Below are 16951 nucleotides of genomic sequence, written 5' to 3' on the forward strand. Positions count from 1 at the left end.
AGATATGTTGTTGCTATGCTTCCTGATACAGAAAGGATTTGAACACCGAAGGAAATCTTTTCATCACAACCGTAGGACCATAGCTCTACTCCATCTGTTTGAAGGGATCTGGTGCCCTCTGTTGGATAAAGTGCCAAATAATTTTTCTTTGAAGACAAACGGTGTAAGCAGAGGACCATGAAGAGGAAGCTTTTTACATAAACATTTAAAAATGTCTATTCCACCTTAAGCTTTTTGCATCTGATATATTAGATCTAGAATGGAAATTAGTGCAGTCCAACAAAGAAAAGTCCTGTGAAGAACCAATTTTAAAAGACTTGTATTAGGTTAAAAATTAAATGTTAACATTTTATGGACATGATGAACATAACATAATATTTATTGGTTGAGAAGGAGTCTTCTACAATATTCTGGAGTTTTACACATTGTTAAACTTTGAAACTGTGTGTGTGTGTGTGTGTGTGTGTGTGTGTGTGTGTGTGTGTGTGTGTGTGTGTGTGTGTGTGTGTGTGTGTGTGTGTGTGTGTGTGTGTGTGTGTGTGTGGATTGTTCATTTTTAACTTTCATTAAAAATTAACAATCCTGAAAATTAATATATTGAACTTTGGACCTTAATGGGGATTTTAAATGTAGTTGGAGAAAATACATTTTATGGACTACATAAAGTGAAGTCAGTTATGATATTAAATGTAAAATATATTTCATCCAATGCTCTAACTTTAAGTTGCATGACACTACCTTTGAAAAAACTAAATTAATGTATGGATGTTTAGATATGAAACAGGTTCTTCTCACGATTTCAGTTATATCCCAATAATTCCCACATTTGCTGAGGAAAGTTTCCAACATGAAATATGTCCAAAAATCCACAGTTTAACCTCCCATGGAAGGTTTTTTGGAAATTTAACAGAAATGTTGCATCCCTTTGCAACCTTATGTGTAACTCTGGATCTATTCTTGTTTTAGTTTTTTAACCTTGCATTGGATTATTTATTTGTTGAAGGGAAAATGTGTAATATTTCCCTTCTGCTCCTGGTTCAATATGCATTTCATCAATGGTTCTACATCCAGCACTGTCAGACAGTCGTTTTTTTTTCTTTGCAAATTGAAACAAGGTCGCAGTCCAATACAGCACTGTGATACATTAGATTCAATTTGATTCTGGGTTTGTCCAAAATAAATAAATTGATGTAAGCAAAGTGGTGGTGGTGGTGCATTTCCTCTGATCATTAGAATCTAATGGCACTGCAGCACATTGCAGGCGCGGGTGAGTGCAGCTTAATCACTTGTAAGACTTGATTGAGTGTGTGTTAATAAACATTAGGCTCTCTCTCTTCCCCAGCTGATTAGTGGTTGATGTGCTTGCCTCTCTGCAGGCTGAAGACGCAGTCCTGAAGATTGATGGAGGGCCATGCTATTCAAACAGCAGGCATTGCTGAGACAGAAGCTCTTCGTTCTGGGCAGCCTCGTGATCGGAAGTGTCCTCTATCTTGTGGCCAGGGTTGGGACTTTGGATAGGTGAGTGATCACTATCAGTCCTGTGACATATGAAACATCCAGAATCAGAATCAACTTTACTTGCAGGTAGGGTGAGCACAAACAAAGAACTTGCCTTGCAGCAAGAAGGTTCTGGGTTCAAATCCAACCCTGGGTCTTTCTGCATGGAGTTTGCATGTTCTCCCTGTGCATATGTGGATTCTCTCCAGGTACTCCGGCTTCCTCCCACAGTCCAAAAACGTGACTGTTAGGTTAATTGGTCTCTTTAAAGTTGTGTGAGTGTGTGGGAGAATTGGTTGTTTGTCTCTGTGTTGCCCTGTGACAGACTGGTGACCTGTCCAGGGTGTACCCCGCCTCTCGCCTTGTGAACACTGGAGATAGGCACCAGCAACCCCATGAGGGATTAAGTGGATCAGAAAATGGATGGATAGATAGATAGATAGATAAAATCACACAGCTATTTATGTGGCTTATATATAATACTTGAAAATCTACATATGCACATCTATGTCTAAATACAATAGTGTTTACTGTATGCAAGCTAAAAACCTTGAAAAAGAATGGTCTTGCACAGCTTTTTTCTAGTGTTATCACTCTGCAACTTTAGTGTGTCCAGTTTTGCAACATGGCGCAGCCTTAGTTTATAGAAGGCAGATACAAGTAGTGAAATCAGCCCAAATACATTTCCATGCAGCAAAGGAATGAGGCATCTTCTCTGATCCACGTTCACTTCAAAAAAACGTAACTTTTTTTCTGCCACATACAATATGGCGTTGACGTTGACGTGCGAACCTGCCCCCAACGACGCGTCTACGTATATGATGTCTATGGTTAATTCAGCATAAAAGTTCCATTTATTTTGGCCTCATGTTAGAAACAGGGCAGTGTCATCCAACTACTCTGTCCTCCCGGCAGAGACGGATACCTCTCCCTCTCAGGAGAAAGCTGTGTTAAGGAGAAAACACACCGGACGCCTTGCAAAGTGCAGCAAAGCAGTTTACAAGCGTCCTATGCTTAGGTTAGTTTTTCACATTAATCAGTCAATAAATGTAGACCAGAAGCATAACGCTACGTGATGCCTAAATTAGATTGAAGTTCTAATTTCAGACGCATATATGCTCCTGTTTGGCAGGGAATAAACGGAAAAACATCCCAGAAGTATCCCAAAATAGGAGTCGTGGAAAGTAAAGCGTCATGGATGATGTAGTTGTGACCACTGATCTCTATTTATTCACTGGATTGTGCACTGGCCGTATATAATACACGTCGCTGTGAAGCCACCAGCCGCCATATTGGTACTCTCTATTTTCCTCCAGTAACTAGGGAATATGTGCGCTACAGCATCGAACAACGATGATTTTGATCATGTTTGAGGGGCTTAAGACTTTTAAAATGTCAAATGCCATATACTTTTATGTTATGTACTAAAACTATCAAGTACTGAGAAAGTCATGTGCTGAAAGATTTTGCAAAATATTTCAGCACATAATTTCCTAGTACTTGATACTGTTAGTACATCCACTGACGATAAAATTACCTGTGAAAGGTTTCACACAGCCAGAAAACTGCTTGTTGTTGCAACCAAATCCTATAGGGTTCTGTGAGAGTAGGGAGTAGCAAGATGGCGGCCAGTGAGTTCAGTTTTTTGGGCAAATCAGCACTCCAGTGTATAATATAGCTCAGTGGTTGTGACAAGCTAACAAGCTAACAAACTAAATATGAGATTTCTCGTCAGATATGGTCAAGAGACACATACTTTTAGGTGATCAAAACATGGGATATATTACTGATAATTAATAACTTACCCATATCCATCCATTTTCCAACACGCATATCCCTTTTGGGTAGGGTGACCATATTTTCATTTGGCAAAATCAGGACACCTCGGAGCGGGGGGGGGGGGGGGGGGGGGGTGTTGTAAGGCAAATGCGGCCGAGCGGGGGGGGTGGGGGGGTGGGGGAAGAGACAAGCGCGGCCGACAAGCGCGAGGGAGGACTTGATCATCAAAAGTAGGTAGGGCCGCGGTAATTTAAGGTAACTTAAAAAACAGGACATTTCCTCACTTTCTAAAAAAAAACCGGGACGCCCGGGACAGGACGTAAAATACGGACATGTCCCGGGAAATACGGACGTTTGGTCACCCTACTGGGGTGACCAGTAGGGTAGGGTGCTGGGGTATACCCTGAACAGGTCGCCAGTCTATCGCAGGGCAACACAAAGACAGGAATGGCCTAACTTACCCATATATTACTGTTAATTTGTCTTTCTTTAGTTACTTACCCATGGCGAAAGTTCTTCTCTCCGCAGAATCATGCAGCTGTGTAGCGTACTTTGCAGCGTCTGGTGTAAACGCTTTTAAAAACACGCCCGTAAGCCGCGCCGCTTCCTTTACCCGGCCAGTGTTTTTCATCCTTGAGATGACCACATTTGATTTCTCTAATGAAAACTGGGGACGTCTCTGATTTTGTTAGGCACAGAATCTCTGTCTGGGGGTTGGTTTGTTTTGTCAGAATTGCAACGCCGACAGGGGGCAGGGACGGTGCGTTTGGTAAAGCGGCAGGACAGGGTAAATACCTCGTGTTGCGCTAAACTTTTCTTACTCCATCATGATACACTGAAATCAGGGACAGCTTTTGCCGGGGACAGGCCGTTCAAAACGGGGTCTGTCCCCGGAAATCGGGAGCATCTGGTCACCCTACAGGAGGGGCGGAGTGATATTACACACTTGGGAAAAATATGTAATGCGCCTTATAATCCGGTGCATTTTTTTTAACTTTATTTCTTTTTTACTTTTCAGAATACAGTCAAAAAGGAAAATCAAACAATACTTAAACCCACTTAAACCCACTCTGAAGCACAGGGGTGGAGGTGTCATGGTTTAGGGGATGCTTTGTTGCAACAGGACCTGGCCAGCTCACCATCATATAATCCACTATGAATTTTACCATGTATCCAAGGTTTCTTGAGGAAAATATGAAACAATGTATAAGAAAATTAAAACTGAAGCAGAGCTGGACCATATGAAAATCATGCTAAACATGGCAGTAAATATATCATAAGCTGGGTGAACACAAAGAAATGGAAAGGTGACCAAGTTAAAGCCCAGATCTATGCTACTGGGTGACCTGATACAGAATGTGCATACAACAAACCCCTTAAGCATTTCACAGTTGAATCTAAGGAGAGCGGCAAACTTTCCTCAGACTGATGTCAGGGACTGGTTTATGGTTATAGACAGAAACTGAATCTGTTAAATCTGCTGGTGGCCTGTACTTATATATAGCATTGACCACCATTAGCATGCACTATCCTCTATGACAAAAGGCTTATCTGCATCTTTTTTTTTAGAACTCATCACCATCTTAGATGAACTCAATAATGTTCTTACAGAGCCAGTGTGTGATATGTGCATGGCTGTACAGCTGTGGAAGACTAGTGAGTCAGTGTGCAAGAGCTGAGGTGTAGTGTGAACCAGACTGGGTATCTGACCAGTTCCACCAATGATCTGTTGGTAAAGAAGTCAAGGATCTGGCTCTGATCATTGATATCTTGTGCAGCACAAATCTTAAAGCTTCATGATGGCATTGTGTGAATTTCCAATGTGCCAAGCAAAAGCTAATGTGTGGTTCTCTTTGATCTAGACAAACTACAGCAGGTTAAGTGGATGTGATGCTTGCTTTGATTAGGCCATCATAATACTTTAGGTCAGGGATTCACAAAGTGTGGTGCGAGCTGGCACTAGGGGGTGCGCGAGCTGAAAACTGTATTGGCGGTATTTCACTGTGTTTTCCCACCACACCATAAAGACATGTAAATAAACATTTCCTTTGTAAAGATTATCATCAAAAACTGTAAATTTAATCAATAAACAAAATGTTATGAACGTGAATCAGGCAAACCCAGTATTCAAGCCAAACAAGTGAGGTTAAGGCAAAAAACAGGATTTTAATAATGAAAACAGGGACAGGCGGGCTCAATAGTCAAAAGGGCAGTCCAAAATCCGGTACACAAAAAGCAGTCCAAAATAGGCAGAGGTACAGACAGGGCAAAGCAAGCTCGGATAACCATGGGACAGAAACTAGTCGGTAAACCGGATAATCAGTCAGACAGGGCAGGAAAAACAGATCAGGGAACAGGCTGGCTCAGAATCAAAGGCAATCGGGTTTGCATCAACAGGTCACACAAGAAAGGAACGCTGGAACAAAACTCACCGTGGCTCGTTAATGATCTGGCAGAGAACTGAAGACCGAGGCAGAACTATATAGTGGAGTGAGCAGGTGAACGGGAGTGAAGACTAATTACAAGTGACAGGTGGAAACTGAACTGAACTGATTGGCTAGTGACTGGAGGTTGACAGGTGAGCAGATCTGATAGGCTGGTAACTGGTGTTTGGGGAGTGACAGATAAACAGATTGAGTGAGCTGGCAGATTGCTGGGAAGAGACAGAACTGAACTGGAAACATAAATAAAATCAAACTACAATAAAATCTAACCTATTCCATAAACCAAAACTAATACAGAACCTAAACCTAAGACTAAACACAACACACACAAGCTATAATAGAAACCAAACAAGAAAGAGCCCAAAACCAAAACTGATTTTAAAGACCGGAGAGATAACTAATACATCCAAATTAACAAACAGCTGAAACAAAACCCAAATCCTGACAGAGCCCCTCCCTTAAGGACGGATACCAGACGTCCTTAAACAAGACAGATGATAAACAAAAACGGACTAGACCGGGCGGGTGGAGGGAGGTGCAGGACGGGGGGCTAGAATCAAATAAATGTCCAAATATAAACTCAAACAAAACAAGACGAGTCAAGTTCTCAGGCGGGCGTCCAGGAGGACGGCCCCGACGAGTCAGGTTCTCAGGCGGTCGTCCAGGAGGACGGCCCCGACGAGTCAGGTTTTCAGGCGGGCGTCCAGCAGGACGGCCCCGACGAGTCAGGTTCTCAGGCGGGCGTCCAGGAGGACGGCCCCGACGAGTCAGGTTTTCAGGCGGGCGTCCAGCAGGACGGCCCCGACGAGTCAGGTTCTCAGGCGGGCGTCGAGGAGGACGGCCTCGGCGTGTCAGGTTGTCCGGCGGACGTCCCGAAGGACGGCCTCGGCGTGTCAGGTTGTTCGGCGGACGTCCCGAAGGACGGCCTCGGCGTGTCAGGTTGTCCGGCGGACGTCCCGAAGGACGGCCTCGGCGTGTCAGGTTGTCCGGCGGACGTCCCGAAGGACGGCCTCGGCGTGTCAGGTTGTCCGGCGGACGTCCCGAAGGACGGTCTCGGCGTGTCAGGTTGTCCGGCGGACGTCCCGAAGGACGGTCTCGGCGTGTCAGGTTCTCCGGCGGACGTCCTCGGCGTGTCAGGTTCTCCGGCGGACATCCTAGGCGTGTCAGGTTCTCCGGCGGACGTCCTAGGCGTGTCAGGTTCTCCGGCGGACATCCCGGCGGACGACCCCTGTGAGACAGGTAATCCGGCGGGTGTCCTGTAGGACGGCCCCGGTTAGCAAAGATGTCCGGCGGCCAGTGGCGGAGCAGGTCTCTCATAGGCCGGCGGCGGAGCAGGTCTCTCATAGGCCGGCGGCGGAGCAGGTCTCTCATAGGCCGGCGGCGGAGCAGGTCTCTCGGAGACCGCCGGCAGAGCAGCAACCTCGGGGACCGTCGGTAGAACAGGACCCTCAGGAACCGACGTCTGGAGAGAGAGAGAACAGAACCTGCCGCCGGACTAAAGGCTGGAGACAGCGCCGGACTAAGAGCTAGAAGAGAGGCCTGGCTAAAGAGTTCAGGAGGCGTCTGGCTACAGAGTTCAGGAGGCGCCTGGCTACAGAGTTCAGGAGGCGCCTGGCTACAGAGTTCAGGAGGCGCCTGGCTACAGAGTTCAGGAGGCGCCTGGCTACAGAGTTCAGGAGGAGCCTGGCTACAGAGTTCAGGAGGAGCCTGGCTACAGAGTTCAGGAGGAGCCTGGCTACAGGCTTCAGGTTCAGTCGGCCCCTGGCTACTGGCTTCAGGTTCAGTCGGCCCCTGGCTACTGGCTTCAGGTTCAGTCGGCCCCTGGCTACTGGCTTCAGGTTCAGTCGGCCCCTGGCTACAGGCTTCAGGTTCAGACGGCCCCTGGCTACAGGCTTCAGGTTCAGACGGCCCCTGGCTACAGGCTACAGGTTCAGACGGCCCCTGGCTACAGGCTACAGGTTCAGACGGCCCCTGGCTACAGGCTACAGGTTCAGACGGGACCTGGCTACAGGCTACAGGTTCAGACGGGACCTGGCTACAGGCTACAGGTTCAGACGGGGCCTGGCTACAGGCTACAGGTTCAGACGGGGCCTGGCTACAGGCTTCAGATGCTCCCAGACCCTTTAACACCCAGAACCTCATCAGTAACCCTTCCAGAACCTCCGACAAAGACAGTTTGGTCAGCCACTTGGGAAATTGGCTGTCAAGCCAAAGATGAGGGGGTAAGAGCTTCAGAAGAGGTCCAGGGGCCTCTAAGTCTCCATGGGGCTCTGGGTGCTTGTCTTCTCGGCGAGGCCCCCGACGGAGCTTGTCGTTCGGGCGAGGGCCACGACGCCGCTTGTCGTCTGGGCGAGGGCCACGGCGCCGCTTGTCGTCTGGGCGAGGGCCACGGCGCCGCTTGTCGTCTGGGCGAGGGCCACGGCGCCGCTTGTCGTCTGGGCGAGGGCCACGGCGCCGCTTGTCGTCTGGGCGAGGGCCACGGCGCCCAGTGTCCCGATGAGCCCCCGAGTTGCGGCCTGAAAGAGGGCTCGTCTGAACCCCCTCATCGTGGGCCAGTGGTAGACCCTCCTGGGTTCCCACGTCGCAGACTGGCGGCGGACCCTCCTGGGTTCCCACGTCGCAGACTGGCGGCGGACCCTCCTGGGTTCCCACGTCGCAGACTGGCGGCGGACCCTCCTGGGTTCCCACGTCGCAGACTGGCGGCGGACCCTCCTGGGTTCCCACGTCGCAGACTGGCGGCGGACCCTCCTGGGTTCCCACGTCGCAGACTGGCGGCGGACCCTCCTGGGTTCCCACGTCGCGGGCCGGCGGCGGACCCTCCTGGGTTGCAGCGTCTCGGGCCGGCTGCGGACCCTCCTGGGTTGCAGCGTCTCGGGCCGGCTGCGGACCCTCCTGGGTTGCAGCGTCTCGGGCCGGCTGCGGACCCTCCTGGGTTGCAGCGTCTCGGGCCGGCTGCGGACCCTCCTGGGTTGCAGCGTCTCGGGCCGGCTGCGGACCCTCCGGGGTTGCAGCGTCTCGGGCCGGCTGCGGACCCTCCGGGGTCGCAGCGTCTTGGGCCGGCTGCGGAGCCTCCGGGGTTGCAACGTCTTGGGCCGGCTGCGGAGCCTCCGGGGTTGCAGCGTCTTGGGCCGGCTGCGGACCCTCCGGGGTTGCAGCGTCTTGGGCCGGCTGCGCAGACAGTGCTGCCTTATAGCTGCCGGAGGCCGGCACTGGAGCTGAGGTAGGAGGCGGGTCCTCTGGGACAGGTGCAGGTGCCGGGGCGTCGGCTAGACCCTTGGGGACAGGATTGAGTCCACTATAGAAACCCTGGAGAGCCGCTCTATAGTGCCCCTCGACCTCCTTTAATTTAGCCTCCAGCTGCTCTGAATACTGGCTGAAAAGAGCCTCCCTAAGGTCTTTAATAATAGGGGCAAAAGCTCTTAACTGGTCCTCCAGAGCCAGATCCTCAGCATCACGGGCGCCACCAGGAGGCGCTGTGGGCTGCTCAGCTCTGGGGAGCACCGGACTCCGATCCACTGGGCAGGAAGTGGCAACGGACGGGCGCGGTACTGACTCGCCTGTCGGCCGAACAGAACGGGTGAGGGAGCGACCCACAGGTTTCCGTCCCCTCCTCCGACGGCGGGACGGCAGGACTTGCTGGAGGTTTGATTCTGTCGGTAGAGCCGGGATCGGCGGAGCCCACAGCGTTCCCTGCATCTCCTCCTCTGGAGGGAGAGAGAGAAAAAGATCCGGGCGAAGATCCCGCACCACCTCCGCTTCGACCTCCATAAACAAAGTTGGGTCTGGATAAAACCCATGGGCAGAGCCGACCGCGGTGTCGCTGGGTGAGTGATCCCTTCTATCTTGAGCAGAACCTGAATCTGTTAAAAACAGCCCTCCCAATCGTAAGCTCCAAGCAGGCAGCGAGTTACTGCTGCTGCGGCTGCTGGAGAGATGGCGTCTGGGACCGATACCAGGGGGACAGAACGCCAATCTGGAACCCTCCCAAGCCATAGCGTGTGGAGGGAAAGAAAGAAAAAAAAAAAAAACAACCTCTAAAAACTTGTTGGGCGATAGGTTTTAGTCGGGCCAGATCATTCTGTTATGAACGTGAATCAGGCAAACCCAGTATTCAAGCCAAACAAGTGAGGTTAAGGCAAAAAACAGGATTTTAATAATGAAAACAGGGACAGGCGGGCTCAATAGTCAAAAGGGCAGTCCAAAATCCGGTACACAAAAAGCAGTCCAAAATAGGCAGAGGTACAGACAGGGCAAAGCAAGCTCGGATAACCATGGGACAGAAACTAGTCGGTAAACCGGATAATCAGTCAGACAGGGCAGGAAAAACAGATCAGGGAACAGGCTGGCTCAGAATCAAAGGCAATCGGGTTTGCATCAACAGGTCACACAAGAAAGGAACGCTGGAACAAAACTCACCGTGGCTCGTTAATGATCTGGCAGAGAACTGAAGACCGAGGCAGAACTATATAGTGGAGTGAGCAGGTGAACGGGAGTGAAGACTAATTACAAGTGACAGGTGGAAACTGAACTGAACTGATTGGCTAGTGACTGGAGGTTGACAGGTGAGCAGATCTGATAGGCTGGTAACTGGTGTTTGGGGAGTGACAGATAAACAGATTGAGTGAGCTGGCAGATTGCTGGGAAGAGACAGAACTGAACTGGAAACATAAATAAAATCAAACTACAATAAAATCTAACCTATTCCATAAACCAAAACTAATACAGAACCTAAACCTAAGACTAAACACAACACACACAAGCTATAATAGAAACCAAACAAGAAAGAGCCCAAAACCAAAACTGATTTTAAAGACCGGAGAGATAACTAATACATCCAAATTAACAAACAGCTGAAACAAAACCCAAATCCTGACACAAAATGTATTGTAATGATCCATATTAGACTTTATTGCTAAATGCTGTTACACACTTACTGTTTCTTTAAGTAGGTTGTTTTGGGGTCATACCGGGGGGAGTGGTGGTTCAGGGGACTGGCGGATTGCTCTGTGAAAGCTGTCTGTTCGTCCTAAAATAAAGTGTTAGCAGCAAAACCTCGGTCTGGTGCTTGGATTTCATAACGGAACGATACAGTATTCACACGAAAATGTATTTATTTAAAAGAAATCTTCTATGCTTCATTTTAAGATGAAATATACGCATTGTGCTGTATATGTGCACATGGCTTGTGGTTTCTGCTTCAATCATTCTCACAAATATGCTCAATTGGCTGAAATCAGGGAAACTGTCAGGCAGGCGAGGCTTCTAAGGGGAAAGTTAGTGATGAAGGAGGAGAGGGAGTGAGGAATTGGAGGCAACAAAGATAACAATTGCAACGGATGCGGGAGAAGAAAACTTGCGAGAATCAGAAAATGTCTATTTCTCTCTCCTGACTTTACAATGTTTACGTCAGCAGAGGAAACATTTAATTTGGGTCGAAAGTTTTATATACGAGATTAAACTGAGTGACCGTCTCTATCGATCGTGCAGCGCCTACAAACAGCGCTGCTCATGGGGCCGCGATTGAATCGGTCACAAGCACTGACGCGCAGTCACGTACACACCGCTGCCGTTACCGCTGCTGCTGGGGGGACTTAGTGGTGACAGACGCGACTTCTTGATAATGCTCACTCTTAGAGCTGTAATACTTTTCATTGTGGTTCATCCAGGCGCAGTTCATTTTAAAGATGCGGTTTTAGTGCATATTCAGACAGAAACTGGCAAACCAGAGATGGGTCTGCGGGCAGCTGAGGTCTGTTGCCATGGGTGTATTTACCTGCTGAAGGTAACCGCTGTGAAACAATCAGAAAATAACTTTTTATTCCTTTGATTAATAACATCTTTATGGATGCTCTGTTATTGTCACTCTGTGCTGCTCTACCAAAGTGTGGCTCGCTGACTCACACGTTATCGGACACAAATCAAATCAAACTTCTTCATGTTTGTATTTTGCGGCATAAAATTGTGAGTCAGACTCAGATTTAGAAGCTGGTACATGAAATAAATAAAGTGAGAACACACACAGGTAGATCATCAGCGTTTAGTCCAGGAATCCACCTGGTCTGTGTTTCAGAGACGTTGTGGAGGTGTGACCGACCTTTCTCTGGGTTCTGCTGTGAATGTGTGCAACTGGAGGTGTGTCAACCCAGTTGGGACACGGAAGGGGGTGCGCGGCTGAAAAAGTTTGGGAACCCCTGCTTTAGGTCAATTCTATGTTAGTTCTGTAATGAATTGCTAATGTTGAACCCAAATGTGAGCCAGACACGGAGCTGTATTTTAAAAAAGGGGTTTATTAACAAAATCCAGGTGGCAAAAAGGCGGACTCAAAAAACTGAAAGGCAAAAAACAGAACAGGCACGGACTGGCAGACAGGCAGGTTGTACACAAAAATAATCAGAGGCTGGAAAGAGCTTACCGCAGGCTGGCGAGAGGGATAAACACAAGACGTTCCGGCAACACACAAGCAACTAAGGAGACTTAAATAGGAGGATGGAACAGGTGAGCAGGGCGGGACCAATTAACCAAAACAGGTGAAAGCAATTGAAGGAACATCCAGACTAATAAAGAGAAAACCTAAGATAGAAAGCAAGACTAAAGGACACGAGCTGACATAAATAATAACCAAGACCAGATGACTTAAAACAGACTAAGCACAACTCAAAAACAACACAACACAGAAATAAATCCTAAAACAGAAAAGTTGGCTAATTGAAAATAACCTAAACCACAACAAAACGTTACAAGTTCTTCAGTCCAGGAAAATGATGAGGGTGGTCTTCTTAAATTATGTACCCCAAGATGTCTCATTTAACTAGCTTCGATCAATCATATTTTGTGCACGGGGCCTGCCACACTGTATTTTATGCTGCAAAGGTTGTAAAGCATGCTTTCCAACATCTTTGGCGCCAGTCTACAACTCAGTGGCTGATGCACTACCTAGAGGCATGTTCTGATGGGTTTATTTGCATTTGGACCCAAAGACTTAAAAGAAAGGTTTTTAAATAGTCTGGACCCATAATTATGTTGAATTCTTAAGGTTCTGTCTTCTTTTTCAGGTTACAGCCCATTTGCCCCATTGAGAACAGATTTCACCACCCTGAGCCAGAGCAAATCCCTCTTCGTACTCTGCAGTTTAAGCGCGGGCTGCTCCACGAATTGCGCAAGGGCAATGCCACCAAAGAGCAAATCCGCCTGCACAACCTGGTCCAGCAGCTGCCTCGGGCCATCATCATTGGAGTTCGCAAGGGGGGTACCCGCGCCCTGCTGGAAATGCTTAACCTGCATCCAGCTGTCGTCAAGGCTTCACAGGAGATCCACTTCTTTGACAATGACAAAAACTATGCTCGGGGCATTGACTGGTACAGGGGTAAAATGCCCTTCTCCCTCCCTCACCAGATCACCATTGAGAAGAGCCCGGCCTACTTTATCACAGAGGAGGTTCCTGAGCGCATCTTCAAGATGAACTCCTCCATCAAGCTGCTAATTATCGTTCGAGAGCCCACCACCAGAGCGGTGTCCGACTACACACAAGTGCTTGAGGGCAAGGAGCGCAAGAACAAGACTTACCACAAGTTTGAAAGTCTAGCCATTGACGCCAACACATGTGAAGTGAACACCAAATATAAAGCTGTACGGACAAGCATCTACACCAAACACCTGGAGCGCTGGCTGAAGTATTTCCCTGTGGAGCAGTTCCATATAGTGGACGGTGATCGGCTCATTACGGACCCGCTACCTGAGCTGCAGCTTGTTGAGCGCTTCCTGAACCTCCCCTCTAGGATTAGCCAGTATAATCTGTACTTCAATGCCACCAGGGGATTTTTCTGTCTGCGATTTAACATTGTCTTCAACAAGTGCCTGGCAGGCAGCAAGGGCCGAATCCACCCTGAAGTGGACCTGTCAGTCGTGACTAAACTGCAGAGGTTCTTCCACCCTTTTAATCAGAAGTTTTACCAGATCACTGGAAGAACATTTAACTGGCCATGAGAATTTTTTTTTCATAAAAAAAATTTAATAAAACAATCTCGAAGGTATGAACACTGTTTAGTTTATTACAAGTATGACATCGTGACCAAATAATACTTGATGTAAGTTCGCTCTACATGTGTAAAATGGAACATAATAGTTTGGTGTTTTGACTTGAAGATTAGGTGTACAGCACCAATTCTTTGAAGTCAGGTTACCTGTCTGTCAAGGTTTTCTTGTGAAAAAGAACATTTTCATGCCATGTGTCTACAGTGACTTGCAGAAGCATTTACACCTCTAAAACTTTTCTAAATTTTGTCATGTCACACAACCAGGAAATTGGCCTGAAAACAATGCTTAATACATAAGAAATCTAAAAATAAAAAGTTAAATAATACATCTGAAAATATTGGAGCGCATTTTTAACCAGAACCATCTATTTTGACCCTCCTGAATAAATTACGGTTAAACCAATTACCTTACAGCCCTTCAAGAGATTTGTTATAAAACAAGTGAACAAATAGCATCAGGAAGACTAAGGAACCCAACAAACAAGGTCAGGGAGGAAGCTGTGGCGATGTTTAAAGCAGGGTCAGATTCTAAATTAAGATCCCAAGCTGTGAACATCTCACAGAGATCTGTTCAATACATCATCTGAACACGGAAAGAGGGTGGACAACATGCAAACCTTCCAAAACATGACAGTCCAACTAAACAAACAGGAGACCATCAATCAAAGATGCAGCCAAGAGGCGCATGGTAAGCCTGGAGCAGCAGTCCAGCTCTGATGGGAAATCATCTCTACAGGATGTTGATTAGTTGTGTACTCCACAAATCTGGCCTATATAAAACAGTTGCAAGAACGTTGTTGACGGAAAACCATCTCTTGTTTCCAGATTGCCCATGTAGACGCCCTGACTTTGGATAGTTATTCATCAAACAGCCCGTGGTGTGTATGGCACACAGCTTTGTTCATTATGCTGCAGAGTGTGAAGCATTCTTTCCCCAATCAGACAACACCAGTCTAGAACCCAACATAGCGTACATGCAAAACACTATAGCTCAGAATTATTGATACAATTTCTTTCTTTTTTTTTACAGGAAATGAGAAGGACGTCTTTTAAAAGTTAATAAAACAGCTTAAAGGGAACTACTTTTGAAATAAATAAGTTAGCTGTTTTAATTTCCATGTCATTAAAATAGTCTACTGAGAATTATTTATACACATCAATAATCAATGGAAAAATCTTTAGCAGCTATCAAACCCTTTTTCTAATTGCTGTACAGCTTTGTGCATGTTTCCACTGGGTAAACATTCCTTAACATATTTAAAGTTGGAAGGACTCCTTGTTATGTATTTTAGCACCCTCTACAGATTCTCTATCAGATTCAAGTTGGGACTCTGGCTGGGCCATTCCAAAATGATAAAATTATATATTATCAGTTTAAATATGTTGGTAAAATGAAAATTCGTTTCAGTTTATGTACATAGGGCTAATTCACAGCAATGACTCATTGCACTTTACATGGGGGACTGGGGGTTTCAGAAAACAGAGCACACACATAAAACGGTCCAGGGGTATTTTCTCGAACCAAAACAATATTTTCAACCAAAACTTGGCAAAGGTATTAGTAATTTGGGGCTCAGTTGTATGTGTTGGGGGAAACTAACGCTGTTCATTGCTCCTGAACACACCATAACCACTGTAAAACATGATCGTGGCAACACCATGCTGTGGGTTCACTTTTCTTCAGCAGAGAAGCTTATCATTGTTTATTGGAAAATGGATGGAGCTTAATACAGGACCATCCTGGAGAAACACCTGTTACAGGCTTTAAAAGACATAAGCAGGACAACAACCCTGAACATACAGCCGGAGCTACAATGGAACAGGTTAAATCAAAGCATTTTCATGTGTCGACCAGTCAGAATACAAACCCTAACCCAACTGAGAATTTGTGGCAAGACTCAAAAACCATGGTTCAAAAACAATGTCACTACAGTCTGATTGTGCTTGGGCTATTCTGAAAAAAAAACAAAACAACAACAAATGAGTATGCATCTCAGTCTCTGGGTGTGCAAAGCTGGTAGAGATTTACCCCAAAATAGAAATTTTGTTTCAGGAAAAGGTTGTTACAGACTCGGGGGCATTGGATATACGCGCACCAAACAGATTTTATTTGCAATAAAAAATGAAAAACAGGTAAAATTTTCTTTCCACTTCACAAATGCACTGAAGTTGGCAGCTGTAGCATGACAAAATGTGAAAAGTTCAAAAGGTACGAGTATGTTTGCAAGGCACTGTAACTAAAGAGGTTGATTTTAAGACTATTCTCAGACATTTACAGTATTAGGAAAAACTTTAAGTGTAAATCTTTTATTTGAGATAAGACAAACTATGGCAAAATAAAATAATTTTTCTCTGTCATTTGCTTGACCCAAACTGCATGTTCAGCTCATGTGCCATGATCCCATGGTCACCCGTTGTTTTTGTTATCTGTTGGTCCTTAATCTTTGATTTAATACTACCTGAGGCTAAGCTGTTAGACAGTACTCTCCTTTGATTCTCAGCAAAGACTTATCAGAACTTGATCTCCTTTTTCAGCCCAAGTATCACCCTATCTATCACCCTGTGCAGAGCGAGTATTAACCAGGCTTATCAAGATTCAAGTGGACACCTTTTAGGACAGCTGTCTTCATTCTGGGACACAATGTTAAAAGGAATTTGTACTTTGTGCATACTTACTTAAAAAGATATTGATCAGCCTAATGCAATAGCCTTTTAGTGATGGAATTGCCAAAAAGTTTGAACAAGGCCTACAAACATCTTAGCTTTCAAGACCTGGGCTTGTATTTTGAATTTAATTGCTGTAATTTCATATCCACAGCTGTTTTTCCACATTCATCAAGTCATGCTGCATAGGGCCACAGTAAGTAAAGTAATGTTGTCCTCTGATGATTCTTGTCAAATTAAGTTAAATAGATGATCAACAACATTTGTCTGTTTCAATGGAAGTATTCATTGTGTATCATAATTGTTAAAACATATTAAAAGTACGTTAACATTTCTCTAATCAGTTATTGTGTATTGTGTCATGTTTGCAAGTAAAACACAAATGTATAGTTTAATAGTTTTTTAAAAATTTGATTAGCACATTTGATGACATTACCACGGCAATGTTAGCAAGCAAGATGGCTATAAAGAAAAAAAATCAGCCAGAAAACACTTTTTGTGAATTACGAACTGCTTATATGTGACCCTGATCAA

At 46.1% G+C, this 16951-nt stretch overlaps 1 protein-coding gene across 1 annotated transcript; it reads left to right on the forward strand.

Annotated features, from left to right (window-relative positions):
- Window positions 1-667: 667 nt before the first annotated feature.
- LOC105919236 (heparan sulfate glucosamine 3-O-sulfotransferase 5) lies at window positions 668-16751 on the forward strand. The gene is made up of 2 exons (XM_012854518.3): window positions 668-1518; window positions 12773-16751. Exons 1-2 carry the CDS (start codon window positions 1412-1414, stop codon window positions 13701-13703), a joined length of 1038 nt encoding a protein of 345 aa, XP_012709972.1. The 5' UTR covers window positions 668-1411; the 3' UTR covers window positions 13704-16751.
- Window positions 16752-16951: the final 200 nt, after the last annotated feature.

This window comes from Fundulus heteroclitus, chromosome 15 (assembly GCF_011125445.2).
Source record: "Fundulus heteroclitus isolate FHET01 chromosome 15, MU-UCD_Fhet_4.1, whole genome shotgun sequence".
Taxonomy (NCBI): domain Eukaryota; kingdom Metazoa; phylum Chordata; class Actinopteri; order Cyprinodontiformes; family Fundulidae; genus Fundulus; species Fundulus heteroclitus.

What these genes read in the sequence shown, in the direction of transcription:
- LOC105919236 (XM_012854518.3), top strand. Translation starts at nt 1,412, where the DNA reads ATGCTATTCAAACAGCAGGCATTGCTGAGACAGAAGCTCTTCGTTCTG. An exon ending in AGGGTTGGGACTTTGGATAG is followed by an intron (nt 1,519 to 12,772) that starts GTGAGTGATCAC and finishes CTTCTTTTTCAG; the next exon opens with GTTACAGCCCATTTGCCCCA.